Genomic DNA, 18,408 nt, shown 5'->3' with positions numbered 1-18,408 from the left:
ACAATGAACCGACCGACGTACGATCTGTAGGTATGTATTGGATGATAACCAACCACAGCTGAAATTTACATAAAATCCCGTATCCACTGGACATCAAGTTGTAAGAAAAATAACAACGAGTGCCATGGCAGTGTATTTTTTTTTGTGCGGAATAGCCCGTCTTGTGCGTAGTAGATACTTCAATAGTGAATGACACCGCACGATATCACAGTCGTAATCGTATCGTGAAGTGTAAATAGAGCCGCTTAATAGTTTGTAAGAGCGACAGCGAGACTAAACGCTTCGACAATGCAGTCTGTTTTAAATACTTGTTTTTTATTGCTTAAATCTCATAATGCATTTCAAAAGCTGTTCAAAATGTTGCTCTTCATTTGAGTACGAGAGAACCGTCCGTACTACCAACTGATGTCTATCTGTTGGTACAAGATAACTCTACCACAGGTTCTGAAATAAATAAATTATCCTACATGAGAAGAAACTCTTATTTTATTATCAAGTTCATTATTTTGACAGCCTCTCTGGCGCAGTGGTAAGCACTGTGATCTTATTAGTGGGAGGTCCCGGGTTCGATTCCCGGGTTTGGAATTTTATAATTTCTAAATTTGTAGTTTGGTCTGGTGGGAGGCTTCGGCCGTGGTTAGTTACTACCCTACCGGCAAAACCATGCCACCAAGCGTTTTAGTGTGCCGGTACGATGCTGTGTAGAAACCAAAGGGGTATGGGTTTAATAAAAACTGCCATACCCCGTCCAGGTTAGCCCGCTTCCATCTTAGACTGTATCATCACTTACCACCAGGTGATATCGCAGTCAAGGGCTAACTTATCTGAATTAAAAAAAAAATCTGTTCACGCTATCTGCCTAGAAGATTCCCATTAACGGAAAGAAATGAGGCACGAGATTTAGGGCATAAAGTAGGTACCTAGGTACAATAGTTACCATTTACCTAGCTATTATTGTTTATGTCTGGAAGGGGAATAGCGAGGTTACATAGTCTAACTCTGTAGGTAAATACATTACATCTGCCTCGCGGTGAGCGCTCATTGTTGGCGAGCATCGACCAAGTCGCGGGGCACTGTGTCCATTGCACAGACAACGGCCGACAACCCCGTTCTCACCGCAAAATATGTATTTCACTTAGTGTACATTGTACGGTTGGCCTCATAATTCCAGTAGCGATTACGCGAAACTTGTACTAAAAACCTTTCGAACCTACCGATTTCTACAAACACGCCACACACACCTAACGCATGTGCATAACCGTGCTACGCGAATATGATTATTGAGACGTAAACGGCTTACGGCCTTTGATTGTACATGCACCCGCGCTATTACGTGTTCATTATATATCCAGTAAAAGAACGTGCGGCGTTAGTGCCATGGGAACAGGACAAGGAGCTGAGATCTTTGTAGGCCCTTCCGAACGCTGCAAACTACCATCAAGCGACTCTCGCAGACTCGTGCGTCTTGCGCCGCCTGGATCCAGCGGCGCACTGCGACTCGTTCGTCCACTCAGTGGAGGGGTCTGCTAACGCTGCTTTTTTTGGTGCGAAGTCGTCATCCCAGGATCTCTTGGTACCTTAACGTGTATCAGTTCTGCGAACTTACCACGTGCCCCGCCCGCGGCGGTTTCGCCTCATGAATTTTGAATTTATTATGCTTTGCTTTGGGTTCCATCTTGGACTGCATCATCACGCAGCTTGCCGTCAAGGGCATTGGCATCGAGTCAAAAAAACGTAGGCAATGGAAACGCTCATTCCAGGGCGGCGGTCTTGGATTAGCCACGTGTAACGAGGTCGTCTTACAGCGCCCGGCTTGTAAGCGGTATTAAAAATAATATACCGACGTGAACAACCACTGACTAGATGTGGCGCTATCCATCCATCAGCCTATCATCATCATCATCACCATCACCGCCCCACTACAGAGCTCGGGTTTCCTCTCAAAATGAACAAGGTGTTGGCCCTAGTCTACTAGGTTGACTAATTGCGTATTGGGAACAGTATGGAGAACTCTCAGGCATGAATGTTTCCTCACAATGTTTTTCTTTATCGTTAAATCAACTGATTTTTAACTTTGTCTATAATGCACGTTTATAGGTCATCATCATCAACCTGAACAAGCAGTTCAATTTGAACAGAGGCATATTATATTCCCTAGCTATACTAGCTTATTACCGTGACTTCGTCCGTGCGGTTTTGCATTTCCTAAGGATTCCGGTTGGAATTTCATACAATTCTTCCTCAGTGCAACCTTAGGGAGCTCGAGGAACATGTCCTCGAAATTTCAATTTCTAGCGTCGTTTCCACGGGCTGTGCATTGCCTGTCAGTCTGGTCTGGCTCACTGAACTATTTTTATGTAATATAGGTAGGTAGGTAAATAATTTATGACCTAAGCTAGTCAAACTTTATTTTATCAAAAATAGGTAGCTGTAATCAGTGAAATAAACTGCAAAAGATAAGATGATTCACGACGCGATAACAGTTTGCGTCAATGAGTAACTGCTGACGTGTGTTTCCAGAGCAATGTAATTAAGTTAGCTGATAGATTAGTCATTTTTTAAACCCTGATTTGATACCTAGATTAGATTAAGATACCTGTCGATCCAGATATACGTCTAATAGGATTAGACAATAAGTAGGTAAATATTTATGATATAAATAATAGGGTGTGTTTTTCATCATCATCATCATCCTGTTCAACCTATCGCCGCCGGCGCCGGTCCGCTAGGTCATAGTCCATTACGCTGGCCACAGGGCAACTTCAGATTGACAGATTTCGGTCACTTTTGAGAACATGCATTTTTATGATAATGGAGAGCTTTCAAGCATGCAGGTGATATTTAATAGGGTCTTGGACACTATAGTTATGAAATGATGTGGTGTTTTGTATGTGGTAATTTATGAGGCTAGAATTTATTATTAAAAAAAAACCGGTCAAGTGCGAATCTGACTTGCACACGAAAGGTTTTATACTATCGTACAAGATATACTTAACACATTTATGTTTCTACATACCAATATATTTCTCTGCAAGTTAATAGACAGACAGACAGACGGACGGACGGACAGACATACAGTTAGACAGGCAACAAAATGATCCTATAAGGATTCCGTTTTTCCTTTTGAGGTACGGAAACCTAAAAATAACGTCACGCTCGTTCTACGGAAGGTGATCAATGACGTCACAAGGCGATTGCCAGAATCATACTATCTTTTCAATTTGACATAATCTGGCAAATAGACTCTTTTTACAGTTTCTTAAGCCACATCTAGTTGAACTACAGCTGCATAGAGACAAATATCAAAGTTACTCGTATTTACCTAGGCTACGTAGTGCAGGTTTTTGTTACAAATACAATATTGAAGCATGTCTGCTTGTATGGTTTGTATGGCTTGTATGGATGATGGGGCCTCATTTACGTTTGCTCCCATGCATGAACGTTGAATATGAACTGTTGTACATTTTGCTCTCCTACGTTTCATTTCGCTCGATTCATATTGTTATGAGTTATGTTTTGAGAAAAATTCTGAAGAAACTGATGTGCCCTAGAAACGCTCGGATGGAAGTTATGAAAATCCTTCCAATAGGGTCTGCGCTTTAGAGAGGACGTATTAAACATCATATCTATTACCTGCTTACTTTTAATTTGAAAAAAATTAGGGTCTTCCGGGCCAAAAATTCAAGGATCCTAATCTGGCAAAATATTTCCTACACACCACATGATATTACAAGTAAAACATAATAGGCACCTAGCTTAAAAAATATGACGTGATACGTTATTTCTTTAAAAAAACATTGGTACCAAAGTTGTTAAAGTAACTTATTTCCAAGCGACGAATACACTGTTTCGGATTTGGTAAACACTGGATTAAAGTTATTAAAAGTTCATAGGAATTCGGAAGGGTTAACACGGGTTAACCGTAAACTCATAAAACAATAAGCAATTTGCGAACTGCGATATGTTAGGCGGGCGATGGTTTTTTGCGCGTCAGATAACGCGTGATGTATGGCGCAAATTCCCGCTTGTTTGCGATTCGCTTTCGCACTTATGTCTGTTGAAATACGGCAGTCTTTACGGAATTTGAATTTTAAATTAAACCTAACCTATATTTTTACTTTAATATGGAAACGAGTCTATCTGAGTACTAGAGTCAGGTTAAAAAGAATTATTTTCAGCAAGCGCTAAAATGCGAAAGTGTGCTGTCACACGCTGTGCGTTAATCTATCTGTCTCGCTATAACCTCAAAAGCAGGACCAATATTGTCGAAAATTTGCATACAATAAGTTTTTAGTCTGAAAAAATCATCAGTCTAAGGAGAGGGTACAAATCGGTTAAACAGATGGTTGGTTAAGAAGCTCGTAAGAACTGTTTGATATTTCGGGATAAAAAGTTGCCTATGTCAATCCCCGGGATGTAAACTAACTACTTACTGCTTACTAGTTTTTCACGAACTGCATTCTGTTTAACGTTTTGATGAAATTGCTAAAGGAGTTGAACTGTCCCAGGGCCTTGGACATATTACGGTACTTTTTATCCCCGGAAATCAAAGAGTGAATGAATCAAATCAGAGACAGTTTTTGAAAATCTAAGTTACGAAAAGCATCTTATAAATAGTTATCTACTCTGTTCCTAACATTATTATTAAGAAAGTAGAGTATATTTATGTTTTGCAACATCATAAATATGCCGTAAAACGCTGCCATTTGGGATCAGAAGCTGCTCCTGTTATTACCTCATTAAACGTTCTGGCTTTCTTTTATTAGGGAATGTAGCTTATGACTTCGCTTAGTAATAATAAACGTTAAGGAAAGACAGACTACTGAGCCTGCGTAACTCTTTTCTCCGCGAGGAAAATCCCTCATAGATACCACCGGCTACGGAGGAGCACAGTGGTTATAAAGGTCCTACCGACTAAAAACCTCACGAAGTTCCATCCCACCGCTGACGACGGAGTACAAGAGACCGCATCGTTAGTCTGCCAGCGGATGTCCGCTTCAGAAAACCTACCACTGGGACACTGCGTGCCCCCAAACACCGTTAGAGTCATGCTGGAACCACAGCAGCCAACCAACCCAAGGACCACACTGTGAACGACGGACCGCCCCATGTCCATCATCCACAGGTCCTCCCGAGGGTTAAGTTTCGCGGGGAGGGCAATTCCCTTACCACGTTCCCCACCCTCAAGCTAGTGTAATACTTACATTGCTATTGTGTATTGTATATTTACATAATGTAACATTTTGTTTTAAAAAGCAAAGAGAAACTGCTGAGAAGTTTCTTGACGGCTCTTCTCTATAGAATCTTCTTTCCGAATTTCGTGGTAGAGTCTTGACATAATATTAGCATAAGTGGCACAGACTGTCTAACATGAAATAAAGTTTCATTCATTTTATTTCATTTCATTTCAAAACTAATTTTTTTTTTAGTGAAATAGGGGCTTCTCGATGCCTATTTGATAATGTTAATTTACTTCTTTACTCAGACGGGAAACGAACCGGAAACAATCCACGGTTCGAAGGACATTTTAAATCGTTCGTCGGTCCCGGTCATTATTATGATAGATTATTAGGATAGCTGATACCTAGTATAACCTACTCGTACCTATAATAGGTTATATCAGCTGTTTGTGTACCTAACTATAAGGAGTTATATCGTTCGAAATCTTAGTTAAAAGACGTCCAAAGCCGCGCCTCGCTAATACATCACCGGCCAGACATAGGGAGGAAACAAAACCTTGGCGTTTCCACTTTACAGCCCTGACGCTGAGTTATACCTACAAAAAGTCAAAGATACACACTCCGGCCCAAGCAAACAACAGCAAGAATTACTGGACTGACTCCCCTTGAAACAAAATGTTCGCGACAAACCAATTTCATAATACATTCTTATAAGTTTGCAAAACAAAGCCTTAACTTAAGGGCACCTTTAAATTGTGCTTAATCAGAATTTTTGTAAGGACACTAGATTATTTCCACGACTTCATCTCCGTGGATTTCGTTTTTATTTAATCCCGTGGGAGCTCTTTGTTTTTCCGGGATTAAAAGCCTTTGTCCTACTCTAGAATGTAAGCTACGTATGTACCAAATTTCGTCAAAAACGATTGAACAGGTGAATTAACCGATTTTTATGAGTTATAAAGATAGTTCGCATCCCAGAGACTGAGATAGGCTACTTTTTATCCTGGAAAATCAGATTTCCCGCGGAATTTTTAAAAATTTTAAATCCACGTGGATAAAGTTGCGGGCTTCATCTAATAGGATTATCTAATACTAGCTGATGCCCGCAGCTTCGCCCGCGTGGATTTAGGGTCTGAAATCCCGTGGGAAAGTTGTCACAAAGTTCCTCTATCGATTAAAAAAAAAATTACGCAAATCGGTTCAGAAATCTCGGAGATTTCGGTGTACATAGGAAGAAAAACACAACTCCCTTTTTGAAAGTCGGTTAAAAAAGTAGCCTATGTTACTCCCTGATCAATCCTCTACTTGTCTGTGAAAACCCCGTCAAAATCGGTCCAGCCGTTCCGAAGATTAGCCTTTTCAAACAGACAGATAGACAGACAGACAAAAATTTTAAAAACGTGTGATTCAGTGTTGGTATCGTTCAAATAACCATATGAGCTTAATATGAGGTAGTTATTTCGAAATTACAGACAGACACTCCAATTTTATTTATTAGTATAGATTATATTTAAATTCTGAACATGAAGTCTATCGAAAGTAATAAACTGTATGACTATCATGATTTATTTTGTCTATTACGAATGCAACACAAATTTGTTGCAATTAATAAAAATAAACATCAATTGCTATTTTAAGAAATTATCTATGTCATACATATATAGAGATATCTTAAGTTTTCTGTAAAATTCAGATACGGAAGTAACGCAGAGTGCATTTTGTGTACTTTTTAAAGCCTGAAACGACTGTGGGTGATATCTAGGATTTTGTATATCAATACCCCAAGGCTGCGAATTACTTCCTTGGGAGTAGACGCGAATTATACATGGTGTGTTTGTATAAGTTTTATAATATGTGATAATATACACTGTATTTTTAATTAAAGCCTTTTGTTTTAAGATAATGCATGTCTTGGAGAGATGTGCGTGGTTATTGTTATATACCTACAATCTACAGTAATCTTGATGTGTCAGAAGAAAATAGTATGTTGTGGTATTCTTAAATGATGAAGGAAGCTCACTGAGTTAAGTTTGTTCGTGTGTATCTGTGTATCTATGTGTCTGTCTGTGGCATCGTAACTCCTAAACTAATGAACCGATTTTAATTTTTTTTTGTTCGAAAGGTGGCTTGAGCGAGAGTGTTCTTAGCTATAATCCAAGAAAATCGGTTCAGCCGTTTCAAAGTTATCAGCTCTTTTCTAGTTACTGTAACCTTCACTCGTCGGGGGTGTTATACATTTATAATTTACACTTGTTTTAATTAAAATTAGTACAATGTGAATATTATGTCAGCAAGCGTTACCTCTGTGATAATAATAATTGTTATCATAATAATCAGTACAAATAGGTAGGTATACCTATTATCAGCGATATTATTAAAGCCATGATTAACACATCGGTATAGATTTAAACTGAAATTATCTATAAATAGATTTTATCACAGTAAGTTGGTGGTGCCATCTTGCTAAGGTGGGTTTAAAATAGTACTAATAGATAACGGAATAATAGGTGGGTAATCAAGCGGTCAGACAAATATTTTTTCAGGATAAAAATCGAAAATGGTTCCATTTTTCAATACATGGCGGATATTAAAACCTTGTACATTCAGGAAACCTGCTGAATTTTTGCTCACCAAGTAATCAAATCATTATTCAAACAATTCAAGAGAAGTTTGTCACTATGCTGTAATTATGCCAGTGTAAATATAAGATTACAGTGCCGAATACAGATGAGTTACTGACAGAGAAGTTTATGTAGTGGCAGGAATAGTATTAAATTCAAACTATGAAATAGAAAAGTTGTTCCAAGTCCCAACTTATAAAAAACTGGCTAAGTGCGAGTCGGACTCGCTCCCCGAGGGTTCCGTACTTGGGTATTTTTTTCAACCTTTTGCACGATAAATCAAAAACTATTATGCATAAAAATAAATAAAAATCTGTTTTCGAATGTACAGATAAATAATTAATAATATTCCCTTTCATAATTATTAATATTTTCTCCTACATCAAATGGTGCACCCAAATTGCCATTAAACATTAAAAATTTCAGGAAGCTATCCTTTACCCAAAACCGTTATTCCGTGTTTGTATTTCCAATAGAATAGCTAGAATAGAATAGAATAGAATAGAAATACTTTTTAATAGACTTTTACAAGTAGGTAAGTACTTTTGAATCGTCAAAAATGCATATAATATAGAAACGCACCACTACCTGGTTCGGAATGATAAATAATGCGGCGCAATAGTTGAATTTTACTTTTTGACCTTTATCTTGCTTTATTAGAGCAATCATCTCATTACTCTATCCTAATTTTAATAAGAAAGGAAACATTCGCTGCATTGCAGACAAGATAGCGAAAGTGATAACAAATGAAGAACGTCAAAGGCACATCACACGCAAGATATAACACCGGTCAAGTGCGAGCCGAACTCGCTCATCTAGGGTTCCGTACGTTGGAAGGAAACGTATATTTGGTTAAATTAATCTACCGCCACAAAAACAAATTCCCTTGTATTGAGACCGTACAAGAACTAATTTTTAAAGGCGGATTGCTGATTTTTTAAAAAGACTGTGATAGTTTGTCACTTCGTTTTATTTTATCTGTATATTTACTTAAATCTTTATGAATGAAGTCGTGCAAGCATTTCTTAAAACAATAATCATGAGCCTTTTTTTAGTCTAAAGTTTTCTTTTTTTGCATTTTGGCAGAGATCCCTAAAAATGATGATATAATTGCAGTAACTTCTACACTATAAAACAGACTCCGATCGTATCTCTAACATAGTGTTACCTTCAACTCAAGAGTGAATAGTTTAGGCAACTTTTCAATAAAGGCCTTTATCCTAGACTACAAAAAACCAAAAATCTTCAAAAATGGTGTCAGACTTCAGGAAGAAGAAGCTTCTTCACGTATTTAACTCATTCTTCGACAGAAATGCGAGCGGTTCAATAGACAAAAGCGATTTTGATTTGGCAATTGAAAATATTACTAAAATGCGAGGCTGGTCTGCTGGTGATGCTAAATATAAGGAGCTCCAGTCTGCTTTGCTGAAGATCTGGGAAGGGTTGCAGAGTCGCGCAGATGTAGACAAAGATGGACAGATCAGTGAGGACGAATGGATTGCAATGTGGGAGGAGTATGCTAAGAACCCAGCTTCGCCTTTCGAATGGCAGAGCCTTTACTGCAAGTTCATCTTTCAACTTGAAGATGCAAGTGGCGACGGGGCTATTGATGGTGAGGAGTTCTCATCTGTCTACGCATCCTTTGGTCTTAGCAAGGACGATGCTTTAGCCGCCTTCAGAAACATGTCAAAAGGCAAGGCCAACGTATCCTGGAGCGAATTCCAAGAACTGTGGAAGGAGTACTTCACCACAGAAGATCCTAATGCTCCAGGAAACTTCATATTTGGAAAGACGAAGTTTTAGTTATTTAAATTTTTATAGGTGTTTTTTTTAATTTTTAAAATTTATTATGAGTTCGAATTCGATTTTAAAATTTTAATTGATATGACGTGTGAATTTTTTTGATAGAGTATGTTTGATATTTGAGAAATTTAAACGGAATAAAATCTGTAAATAAATGAAAATTCTAGAATTTCTATTTTGATATTTTGTATTTCGATGTTCTGATATTTTTAGGCACTTATTTCCTTAGTCTATGACCTTACTAAATTTGTATGATGACATAGTGGTGATAAATAAAGCATGTGCTACACGGTTTCAAACGGCGGTTTGAAACAGAAAAAACAGATTTGCGCTTTACCGGCTACACGGTTTAAAACATGTTTGAAACCATCAGTTTTTATAGAACGTTGCGTGAATAGGACGTCTCTACGCTCGCACCGTATATTCACTACAACGACGTCATGGCGCCTTACCTATCTAAAGAACAAAGAGTTGGGGTGTATCTTGCTCTTTTGTATGCAATTGAAGAAAAAAAAGAAAGAAAAATAAGTCTTCTTAGAAGTTTTCTGTGTCGAGTCTTTGTATTACTCGCATGTTAAGTCCCAAAGGCAGCGCAAGTCTCTATATAGCTCAAGAAGTTCTGTAACTACTTCTCGTTCTTCTTCTTCTCATTTCATTTTGAGAACGTCGTCGTCGCGTACGTCTGGCTGCGCTCGCCGCTGCAACGTGACTGTCGTACACGAGGTTTTAAACAAGTGGCTAGACGGTTTCAAACAAGTTTCAAACCAACGCTTCGTACAGCGGTTTCAAACGCAAGCCTTGCTGCCAAGGGTGTTTAAAGGTCAAACGAAATTTGGCATAAAACAACTATCTACACTGTTTCAAACCTCTGTTTCAAACCGCCGTTTGAAACCGTGTAGCACATGCTTAACCACTCTAAATTAATCACTTAAAAGTACTCACATCAAAAAATATCAATATGATTCTATTGAAATAATTGTCATCAATCATAGGTACCTACCTGAATACTTGCTCGTATTGTTCCACGCACAATGCGAACTAGTCGGCGTTCTCTGCTCCCGTGAAGGTATATTCGCTAAATCGAGCCATAGAGCTCCGCAGACTACAGACTTGATGGATCGATCGTTTAGACGAGGGGACTAACATACCTATTAGGAATATTATCACACTAATATTATAAAGGCGAAAGTTTGTATGTGTGTGTGTGTGTGTGTGTGTGTGTGTATGTTTGTTACTCCTTCACGCAAAAACTACTGGACGGATTGGACTGAAATTTAAAATGGAGATAGAATATACCCTGGATTAGCACATAGGCTACTTTTTATCCCGGAAAATCAAAGAGTTCCTACGGGATTTTTAAAAACCTACATCCACGCGAACGAAGTCGCGGGCATCAGCTAGTAAAGTATAAACGACAACAGGAAATATGTAAAATTTCTTGAGATGATGACACGGTAATCACAAAATATGATCTCTTGTATGTCTACCTAGTCACTAGTGGGTTGTCTCCGAACGCAACATAAAGTAAGGGTTGGTTAACCTAATAAACGAACATTTTTTTTTTAATTTGAACACATAAAGATAGACTATATAGTATGTACCTACCTATCCATTAGTTAATGCGGTTAAACAAAATATCTATCTAGATAAATAGATGTATAGCAACTTGCTCATCTAGTTTTTGAGATCAAATTCAAATTCAAGTTATTTTTATTCAATTAGACTTTTACAAGTACTTTTGAATCGTCAAGAGCATCTACCACTGGTTTGGAATGGATTTCCTACCGAGAAGAACCAGCAAGAAACTCGGCGGTTGCTCTATTCAAAGATTTGATATATAAGATCCAGCTAAGTTGGCGCAGTGAGCCACCACGATTAAACTAAACTATGAATCAACCAAGATCTTTTGTCTACGTAGACCCTTAAGCACATATTCGCACCGCGTAATTGCCGAAGGTTTCCTTTGATCGCGTCGCTCGGAGATCAAAGTAGATGCCTGATTACGCCGAATAACTATGTCGGCGAGGTGGACTTTCCTTATAAACGGGAGGACAGACTTATTAATGGGTTGATCGTTATAGTTGCTTATTTGGTTTCAAAGAATAAAAACCTTAATTTGCTATAACCACTGAAAAAGGTAAATCTGGCTACCAGGCCAGACGCAAGCCACCACGCAACACCACACAAATCTACCCGAGCACACTCGACGCGCGTTTCGCTCCAACACCGGAGCATCCTCAGGAGATGTAGACCTTACAATGCACAATTGCAAAGGCTATTCCTACATGCTTAGCAGAGGGAGGGCGGGCGGTGTATGTTGCTTGATGCATAGATTTGCCAGATTTGCGGATTATAGCAAATTAAGGATATTCCTTGGATATCATGGACGCCTGCTTCTATACAATGCTTATTTGGTTGTCAGGGTCGCAGTCAACTTCTTTTTAACCCCAAACCCAAAAAGAGGGGTGTTATAAGTTTGACGTCTGTGGCATCGTAGTTCCTAAACTAATGAACCGATTTTAATTTAGTTTTTTTTGTTTGAAACCAATCTATGTGTAAGGACCCTCATGCGATTCGCAAGCACAGTAGTTGGCGCGATTCGCAGAGTTAGTCAAAGCGCGATAACTATCGCCTGACGATCTAATCTCGACCCTAATTCACGTCTTAGGGTGATTATTATGCTTCATTTGTGTGGGCGGCTAGCCTGAGTGAAGATAACTGTTGAGGTTTTTGACCTAATCTGTAAGGCACTAGCTTACGCACGCGACTTCATCAGCGTTATATAATTTATGGGCTATATAATAACACTTTAGGATAGTTGGGAAATAAAAGTAAGATAAAAGTGAAATAATTTTCAAGATCGGATCATTAGTTCCGGAGATTACTTCCCACGTACAAACTATAGTGAAACTTGCATGCCTGAGAGTTCTCAAACGTGTTTGAAGTCTGCCGATCCACACTTGACCAGTATGGTGGACTGTGACCTAAGGTTTACACCATCCTTATTCTAAGAGGAAACTAGTGGGCCTAGTTCTCATTCCAAGTGGGCCAGCGAAGGGGTGATAGTGAAAAATTACAGAGTGTTTTTACAACTAGCCATCATGCAACAGATCCTAATCAAATACGTAATGTCCTGAAAAAATCCCTTAATAAATATAAAAGCCTGCAAATTCGCAGGATGTTACGGGATAACCGGGCAGACGTCACCTGCACGCGGCCGGCTCAGTCGCACCCGCGGACGGATATTGAATACGACCGGACGAGTCGGATTTTTGTGCGATACTTAATGTGGACACAGAGTACAGGCGATAGCGGAGTAGGATAGAGCATTTCATTTTGTAATTCCTAAATCTATGGTCTGGTCTGGTCTGGTGGGCTTCGGCCGTGGCTAGTAACTAACCGGCAAAGCCGCGCTACCAAACGATTTAGCGTTCCGATACGATGCCGTGTAGAAACCAAAGGGTTTAATAAAAACTGCCATACCCCTTCCAGATTATCACGGTGTAAGCGTGATAATCTGGAAGGGGTATGGCAGTTTTTACACTTACTTACACTGCATCATCACGTACCACCAGGCGAGATTGCTGTCAAGGGCTAACTTGTATCTGAAATAAAAAAATAACAAAGTTCACATAATTAATTATCACCATTACATCATTATCAGCTTACAACAAAAGTGTACCAACTTGAGAGCCTCGATAGCTCAACGTTTGAGGAGCGGACTGAATTCCGAAAGGTCGCCGGTTCAAACCCCACCCGTTGCACTATTGTCGTACTCACTCCTGGCACAAGCGTTACGCTTAATTTGAGGGGAAAGGGGAGTATTAGTCATGATTAGCATGGTTAATATTCTTTTAGATTATTTTGACGATTCAAAAGCACTTGTAAAAGTTTAATTGAATAAAAATAATTTGAATTTTGAATTTTTTTGAATTAAAAAAAAAAAACTTTTGGTTTATTTTTTATCGTACACCATTATAAAAAGTAAAACAGAAAAGTAACACAAAATAGCTCACAAAACTAAACTGTGATGGGTAATCCGAATGAGCACAAGCTTATGAAAATATGGATCGTTTATGCGTTACACCACTCGCTATGATCAGGCGATTATTTATTGAATTTTGCCAACATTGACGCGCGGAATATTCGCTTTGATGTGGGAACGGTAAGGATTATCTTATTTCTCTGTTCGGTATTCACTTTTCATAAAAGCTCGAGCCTCTGACGGCATTTGGATATAATTTCATGATCTCTTCATTGTTTTATGTCTCTATTTTCGATAGGTTGCGAACCTGGTATGAAATTCGATTATTTTTTGTTCCACGTTTTTGCCAAAAAAATTAAAAGGTGTATGAAAATGGTTTATGAACTTTTTTAGGTAACTACTGATTTATTTTGTTACAATACTATTACTCTTTTGTTTTTAATAATAGCAAAATTATTGGTAATTTTGAATTATACTGATTAAAAAGAGTAAAATTTATTTAAACACTAGCTAATCCATCTACCGAGGTGGAATTTCCAAAAATCCTTTCTTAAAATTGGCACAAAAATGCCAGTAAAACGTTTCTACAAAATTTTGTTGAGTTTAATTGGTTAGTATTCAAATGTGAATCAAACTACGATTGTATGGAATGCGCTGGTGAAACTTCTCATAAGAGATGTCAGGTAGTCTACACACGTAAGCCAAACAAATCAAGGAATTAAGTCTATTACCGGGAGCAATTCTCAGGTATAACTTTCAGTGAGATCGTCGTATAATAAAGGAGGGGACTCGAGCGACGATTACGCGTAATAACACGGCTATAAATATCGTGAAGCCACTCCGCTGGCCAGGTAGCCTCTACAGCTTGCACTGGGATCAGGAAATGGCGTAATTTATAAGCTACAAGCGATATAATAAAGAAATGCGAAGAACTTAAGTTTCAGTTGAGTTTTTTAACCCCCGACCCAAAAAGAGGGGTGTTATAATTTTGACGTGTGTATCTGTGTATCTGTGTATCTGTCTGTGGCATCGTAACGCCTAAACGAATGAACCAATTTTAATTTACTTTTTTTTTATTTGCCAAACTTGGAATATGTTATAATCCAGATTAAAACGTTCCAACTTGCCAATAAGAATAAAATAGAGTGAATAGAAATAAGAAATTCTTTTAAATCGTTAAATGCATCTAGAGAACTAGCAAGAACTAGCAAGAAACTCGGCGATTACGAGTTCCAAAGATTTGATATACAATATTACGCCGTGGTTATTAACTCATAATGTTGTCATTTTGAACTCGCTAAAGCTTGTGGCTCGGGCCCTAGTTCCGCGTCCCGTCCGGGGTTCAAAACGATAATTCACCGCAAAATTAGCACTCGTTGTATTCAACAAAAATGTCCACTTTTATACCGTATTCCACAGAATTATTCTTTATTTATAACCGACCGTTTTATCTTAACAAGGATCTTTCTTGGGTCACAACCTTTTCATGGCGAAATTTGTTCTGCTAAAATAAAGGTAATTATGAGCCTCGCAAATAAATTGGACAAAGGTATTCAAAAAAGGGTCGCCCTGCGCTTCTCCTTTGCGTTTAGACTGTTTAAACGTTTAACAGCTAAACAGTTAAGTTATGGCATTTTTATCATCATCATCATCGCGTGCCTTCTTCGAAACGAAGTTTGGCGATCATCATCCGAAAAGCTTCTCTATTAAAAGCCGCCTCTTTCAACTTCGGGTAACTAAGCCCTGTCCACCCCCTTATATCGTTCAACCATTTGCGTCTTTGGCGACCTTGAGCTCTTTTGCCAGCAATTCTCCCTTCCAAAACTAATCTTGGGAATGAGAATTGTCCTCCTCTCTGTAAATGCCCAAAGAAAGCGATCTTCCTTCGCATGATGGTGGACATGAGTTCTCTCTCTTTGTGGACCAGTTCCAGTACCTTGGTGTTTGGTGTAAAACTGTTCCAGGTTATCTTGAGCATTTTCCTGTACATCCACATTTCGAAAGCTTGCAGGCGGTTAGTTGCTTCCTTTTTGAGAACCCAAGTTTCACAACCATACAAGAGGGTGGACCAGACATAGCACTTTATAAGGCGGCATCTCAGCTCAAGCTGTAATTTGGTGCTGCAAAGGATCTTGGACATCTTGTGGAACATGATTTTGGCTTGGCTAATACGGCACTTTATTTCTTTGTAGGTGATCCAGATCCGAAGTGAAGTACCTACCCAGGTACTTCATTTTCGGGACCACATCCACGCTCTGGCCCCTCAATTCCAGACGGAAGGGACTTTCAGGCCTCTTCGAAATCAACATCGCCTTCGTTTTACTGACGTTAATTGATAAGCCCTTAGCTTCTCCCGCTCTTGATACTTCGGTAAGCAGTTGTTGCAGTTGCATTTTTATAGTGAATATTTAAAAGAGAAAATTACTGACTATCAAAATACAGCTCAAATCGCTGTTGCAGTTAGACCCCATAGGACCCCTACGTCTATTAGTTTTTGGCACTATATGCCCTACTCGTTGCCATTTCAGCTTCGCAACCCGTTGAAATATGTCGGTTACTCTGGTTCTCCGACGGATCTCCTCATTTCTGATTTGATCACGTAGAGAAATTCCAAGCACATCTCTCTCCATCGCCCGTTGAAATTGCCTTTATTACTTTTTTATCAAGTTTTCTTGCTTTTAGATATTTTTCCAACTGTGATAAGACAGCAATCAAAATTTCGTTGCTGATGTAACATAAACGTATGATTATAATCCTTAAGATAACGTAATTAAGTGATTATACTCATCAAAAGATAACATGATAAGACATGTAGGAAAACGGACTGAAAAACAAAAATATTAAAAAGTATTTTTATTTAGAAAATTATTATATAGCCAAATGCAAACATAAATAAACATTCATAACTCATACCGAACAGCACAGATTTTAATACTCAAACAAAAGTTAAGTGACCGAAAATGTAATTCCCTGGAGCATCCAAGTCCTCAGAGGTGAAGAACTCCTCCCAGCGCTGTTGGAAATCTTCCCAGGTTATCTTGTCCTTACCGCAAGCCAGTTTGTCGAAGGCTTCGCTAGTCTGATCTTCGGGGAGACCAAAAGATTTATGGACGGAGACGAATTCCTCTTTGTCGATCGCTCCATCGTTGCCCGAGTCTTGGAGACGGAAGATGGATTTGCAGTAGTAAGCCTGCCAATCGAAAGGGGAATCCTTGCTAGACTCCTCCCACAGTTTTACCCATTCATCAGCAGATATCTCGCCATCCTTATTCGCGTCGGCCTTATAAAGCATGCCTTCCCATATTTCGAGCAAAGTCTTTTCAGCTATCTTGTATTTCTCATCTCCCGGCTCCCATCCTTTTGCCTTCGCAAGTTTTTCTATCGATTGCTCAAAGTCTTCCTTCGTAATCGAACCATTGCCATCGCGGTCAAAGAAGATTTTGAATAGAAACATAAGTTTCTTCTGTTTGATTTCGGACGTCATTTTTGCTGCTATGGCTATTTTTCAACTAATGAGTCGTTTGAAATTGGGTGTTATTTATAACGATCAAAGGACAGCGATTAGAGATAATTGTAATCTACCCAAACGCATCATGATAATCATAATCGTCTTATCGTCGTTGCTGTATGCAGTGCAAACTGTGTTAATCAACTTTCTTGACTTTATCATTAAAATTGATAATGTTATGGTTTATCGTTAATTTATATGAAAAATCCGATTACAAGATTCATATGAAATTCTTGCGTCACCAAGGAGAATCAGAAGTAGTGTTATAACTGAATTTCGGTAACTGAAATAGTATCAAATTATTTAGATATCCTTAGTTAAGATACTACCTTTTATTAGTCTAGTTGAACCACCCCAGCTTCGTTTAGGTAAAATTTCGAAAAGTTCTTGAAGGGGTCTAGGTCTAGTTTCTAGACCCAGCACTTCGAGCTGTGGATACATTGATAGGTATATTGTATCAGTCAGTTAGTTTCTCCTTTTATACGTCTAATAGACCAGTAAAGGCTTATACCATTTGCATTAATTATATAAAGTCAGTTACCTATTATTCAATCGCCTAACTGTAATAGATAAAGTTGAAATTTTCACGGAGTGTGTTAAAAATAACTAGAATGACTATTTTCAAAATAGCACAGAACCATTCGCGTTGGATTCGCCGTTTGCATTTGACCAGTTTTTCATATCATCGTCGCCTTCGCCTTAAAGAATGTATCATGCATTTGGTAAGACAGTATAGTTTATGGGCGTTGCTAAGGCATCAGGATTGGAACGGGCGTCGTAATAGAAACCATAAGCACCCAACGCTGCGACTTGCGAGTCGTCCTGACAGATAGAGCGCATCTGTCATGGTCGCCGACACGCCCTCGACTACGAACTATGAAGTTTTAGGGCTTTTGGATACGATATCAACTCTCAGAATTACTCTCAACTTCGTTGCCATTCAGCGTGGAAATAGTATTGGGCACAATACCCATTAATGACCATTTGGACGGCGTATATTTTTTGTAAATAAAAATTTTTAAGGATAAGTTTTAATGTATTTCATTTTATTTTATTATACCTACTGTACGTAGATCTAGATAAAGAAAGAACCATTTACCAAAATATTTTCCGAGAATCTTTATTAAAAGAAACGACTGAACAGCTTTGCCTTCATATTTCATAACAACATAAGAATAATTCATCTACGACTTACCAGGCTGCATGGTCTACCCACCTTTGCCTTTCCTGAAGGGAATAAAAATTAAAACTAACTTTTCCGAGAATCTTAGATTACCATCGATGCATCGGCCAAGTTTGTTCCAATAAATT

General features: G+C 38.6%; 2 protein-coding genes across 2 annotated transcripts; one reads left to right on the top strand and one right to left on the bottom strand.

Annotated features, from left to right (window-relative positions):
* Positions 1–8,904: 8,904 nt before the first annotated feature.
* On the top strand, positions 8,905–9,779 carry LOC123873589 (sarcoplasmic calcium-binding proteins I, III, and IV-like). Its single transcript, XM_045918471.1, has one exon. It carries the CDS (start codon positions 9,053–9,055, stop codon positions 9,602–9,604), a length of 552 nt encoding a protein of 183 aa, XP_045774427.1. The 5' UTR covers positions 8,905–9,052; the 3' UTR covers positions 9,605–9,779.
* A 6,648-nt stretch (positions 9,780–16,427) lies between these two features.
* Positions 16,428–17,114, bottom strand: LOC123873535 (calexcitin-2-like). The gene has a single exon (XM_045918397.1). It carries the CDS (start codon positions 17,071–17,073, stop codon positions 16,525–16,527), a length of 549 nt encoding a protein of 182 aa, XP_045774353.1. The 5' UTR covers positions 17,074–17,114; the 3' UTR covers positions 16,428–16,524.
* Positions 17,115–18,408: the final 1,294 nt, after the last annotated feature.

The sequence above is a fragment of the Maniola jurtina genome, chromosome 17 (genome assembly GCF_905333055.1).
Source record: "Maniola jurtina chromosome 17, ilManJurt1.1, whole genome shotgun sequence".
NCBI classification, from domain to species: Eukaryota; Metazoa; Arthropoda; class Insecta; order Lepidoptera; family Nymphalidae; genus Maniola; species Maniola jurtina.
This window is presented reverse-complemented; position numbering and strand designations above follow the sequence as displayed.